The sequence below is a fragment of the Montipora capricornis genome, chromosome 7 (genome assembly GCF_036669925.1).
Source record: "Montipora capricornis isolate CH-2021 chromosome 7, ASM3666992v2, whole genome shotgun sequence".
Classification (NCBI taxonomy): Eukaryota; Metazoa; Cnidaria; class Anthozoa; order Scleractinia; family Acroporidae; genus Montipora; species Montipora capricornis.
In genome coordinates, this window is record NC_090889.1 from 34319361 (window position 1) to 34322294 (window position 2934).

The 2934-nt window shown below is 42.8% G+C and overlaps 1 protein-coding gene across 1 annotated transcript; it reads left to right on the plus strand.

Annotated features, from left to right (window-relative positions):
• The first annotated feature begins 1146 nt into the window (after positions 1 to 1146).
• Positions 1147 to 2724, plus strand: LOC138055873 (TNF receptor-associated factor 6-A-like). Its single transcript, XM_068901741.1, has 2 exons — positions 1147 to 1274; positions 2244 to 2724. The coding sequence occupies exons 1-2, from the start codon at positions 1147 to 1149 to the stop codon at positions 2722 to 2724; spliced, it is 609 nt and encodes a 202-aa protein (XP_068757842.1).
• The last annotated feature ends 210 nt before the right edge of the window (positions 2725 to 2934 follow it).

The following is a 2934-nucleotide window of genomic DNA, read 5'->3' on the forward strand; positions in this document are numbered from 1 at the left end:
ATAATAAATGGGAGCATGGTCACCTTGTCGTTTGACTCGTGTTGCTGATTTCAGTGAGGATGGTACATCATATCTGTCGAAGATTATGTGGAGCTCTTGTAAATCATTATACTTTACAAGCAAGCGATTCGTGAAATGTTCAACCAAGTCTCTACAGTTCTTGATCCACTCTGGCTTGTCAAGTGATTGGACTTCGGCCATTCCATCAACAATCGCGACTTTGAATCCTGCGGTGATTTCTTGTGTATTAGTACTAGGGCCACCTGCCTTCTCTAGGATATGCATAAGGGCACTCTTGCAAGAACAATGCAACATGGTACCATCTCGTGCAAACAAAGATCTTGGGACAACAGTGAACTCATATAAGCCAACAGCCTCTTGGATGTCAATTTCTGGGCGGCTCTTGCACACCATCGCCAAACGAGCAAACAGATTTCTGTCCTCCTTTAACTCGATGATCGTGTCTTTAGCTTTGACTTTGATGACCTTAGCACTCGTTTTCCAGGTAAGAAGATTGCGCTTCTTTACAGGAGCCCAGAGGTTGATCTTTCCTGTCTTGATCCTATCTTGTACAAAAGCACTGAATAGCTTTCTCCCTTTTTCACTATGATTAACAAGATCTTTCTTCGTTTTCTCATTCATCACAATTTTTGTGACCAAGTTGTACAGATCGGTGTTGGTGTTCTGGTCTGATGAAAAGGGATTGGTGAAGGTCTTGATTGTCTCGGTCAACTTATTTATGCTGTTATCTTTGTGCGTCAAAACAGCTGAGTTTAGTTCTTGATGGTGTGCACGTTCCGGAACGAGACCCGCCATTGCCTTGGCTTCTGCTGTGAGTCGGGCTAGTTCTGGGGCAATGAGGAAAAACTTGGCTTGTGCGCTCTCATTCAAAGTGATCCCTACAAGCCCACCAGAAACTTTCATAGATCGATTGAGGTGTTCCAACGCAGTATCACCACCAACAGCACAGAAGGGAACCTCCTTGTTCTTGTTCACTACCCAGTTTCCTGTGATGAACTCTCCATAGATCTCGGGGTCTGATGATTCGAGGGATGCCATTTCAGCTAGGTACAGGGGGATCATCCTTAGATAACAGATCTTGTCGTGCACAAAGAAGTACTTTGTGAACAACTCCAGTGCAATTAGATGGAGCTTCCAATCACCACTGTGGACTGCCTGGATGAATGCGAACATCTCCATTACTATGCGCATGTATTGGCGAAATACAGTAAAGAGAGGATTTGTGGCATTCGCAGCGTCAAAATCAGACATATGTATGGGGTCACGTGACACTACAAAGTGGCACCAATCGATGCAAGATGTCTAACTGACTAAGGTGAGCAAGTTTGGCATGATAAGGATTTTTTTTGACAAATTTATAGTAAATTATGTGTTTCAGCCTCGCTTTCATGCGTAAGGTCACGTGACCTATGTAAATTAGCATAAATCAACAGGGAGGATCATGCCCAATCATGTGAGCAAGTTTGGTGTATTTTCGTCTGTTATTAACAAAGTTATGAGGAATTATGTGTTTTAGCCTCGTTTTCACGCTGGATTTCATGGGTCAGAATTTAACCCCCCCCTTAAAAGCCGTCTGAGCAAGTTGCAAAGCTGGCACCAAAACTTTTCATGTTTAGTAGGACCTAATGAACACTTTTACACTAGGTGCTTGCTTTCAGCACGAACTTCACTCGGGACCTTATTTTATGACATTTGCTCCCAGACTATTTCAGCGCAAGGATCACTTTTACCTTTCGTCTGTGATCCGCACCTCAAATTCTTTCATTCATTAGTCCTTTCAAGGGAACACATGAGACCAACAAATTTACCTGCTCCCAGCTGAGTGGCTTCGTACCTCAGTTGGTCAAGCATTGCATTAGCAACGCAGAGGTCATGGGTTCGAATCCTGTTGGAGCACCTGAATTTTCAGGTGTTTCTAAGAGACAATTGTTAAGTGCGAGAATCATCTCAATTTTGTCTGTAACCCACTCTTTAAATACACATTTCTTTCATGTTTATTTTTAGTTACGGACTAGAGTTTGAGGGACAATTCGTCACTGTGTCGTCTGTATTCCCAGACATTAGTGATCTTGGGGTGGGTGAAGGCTTATCAAAATCGTCGTGCATCCAATTAAATACCTGAGGAACTCAGGGAAAATCACCATTTTCTTGGTCATGACTTATTGAAAAGTCCTGAAGTGATGACGCTTTTTATTAATATCTAAAAAATGATCATGTTGCAGGTCAAAACCGCAGGAGGCTCGAAAAAAGAAAAATGCATGCAATCCATCATTCATTTTCAAAATAACCGAGGTTGCTCAACATCGCGAAAACGAGACACCAATCTTCACTGATGCAGTGTACAATGATCACCAGGAAAAGCTGGTTGGCATAAGAATTCACCCAAAGGGCGTAGGCGGTGGAACAGGCAGACATGTGGCACTGTTCATCCATTTGATAAAAGGAGACTTCGATAATTCCCTAGTTTGGCCTTTTGATGGGATCGTCACTATTAGCGTCCTAGATCAGAGTGATTCCAGCCCCCGTCGCGACCTCATTCAGATAATACAAGCAAATCCTGACGTGCCGGCCTTCCAACAGCCTGGTGAAACCATTTGCCGCATCGGGTATGGCTATGAAAGGTTCGCTCCAATCGAGGAGTTCTTTGGTCCTCGATATGTGAAAGACGATGCATTGTTGTTAAAAATAGAGTTTTCGGGGTAATGATAGATACACCTACAAGGTAATGCCGTCAATATTTTTCTCAAAGAGATTTGATTTTGCTATAGATCGCACGAGTTTCGTGCCTAAGACGATGCAAATATGTGTGAAAAGATAAGTAGATTTAACTGATTGATACATTTCGTGGATGTTTACATGGAGAGAGGTGAATGGCTCAGGCATGCAAAAATTTGTATTCGGTCCGTACGTAAA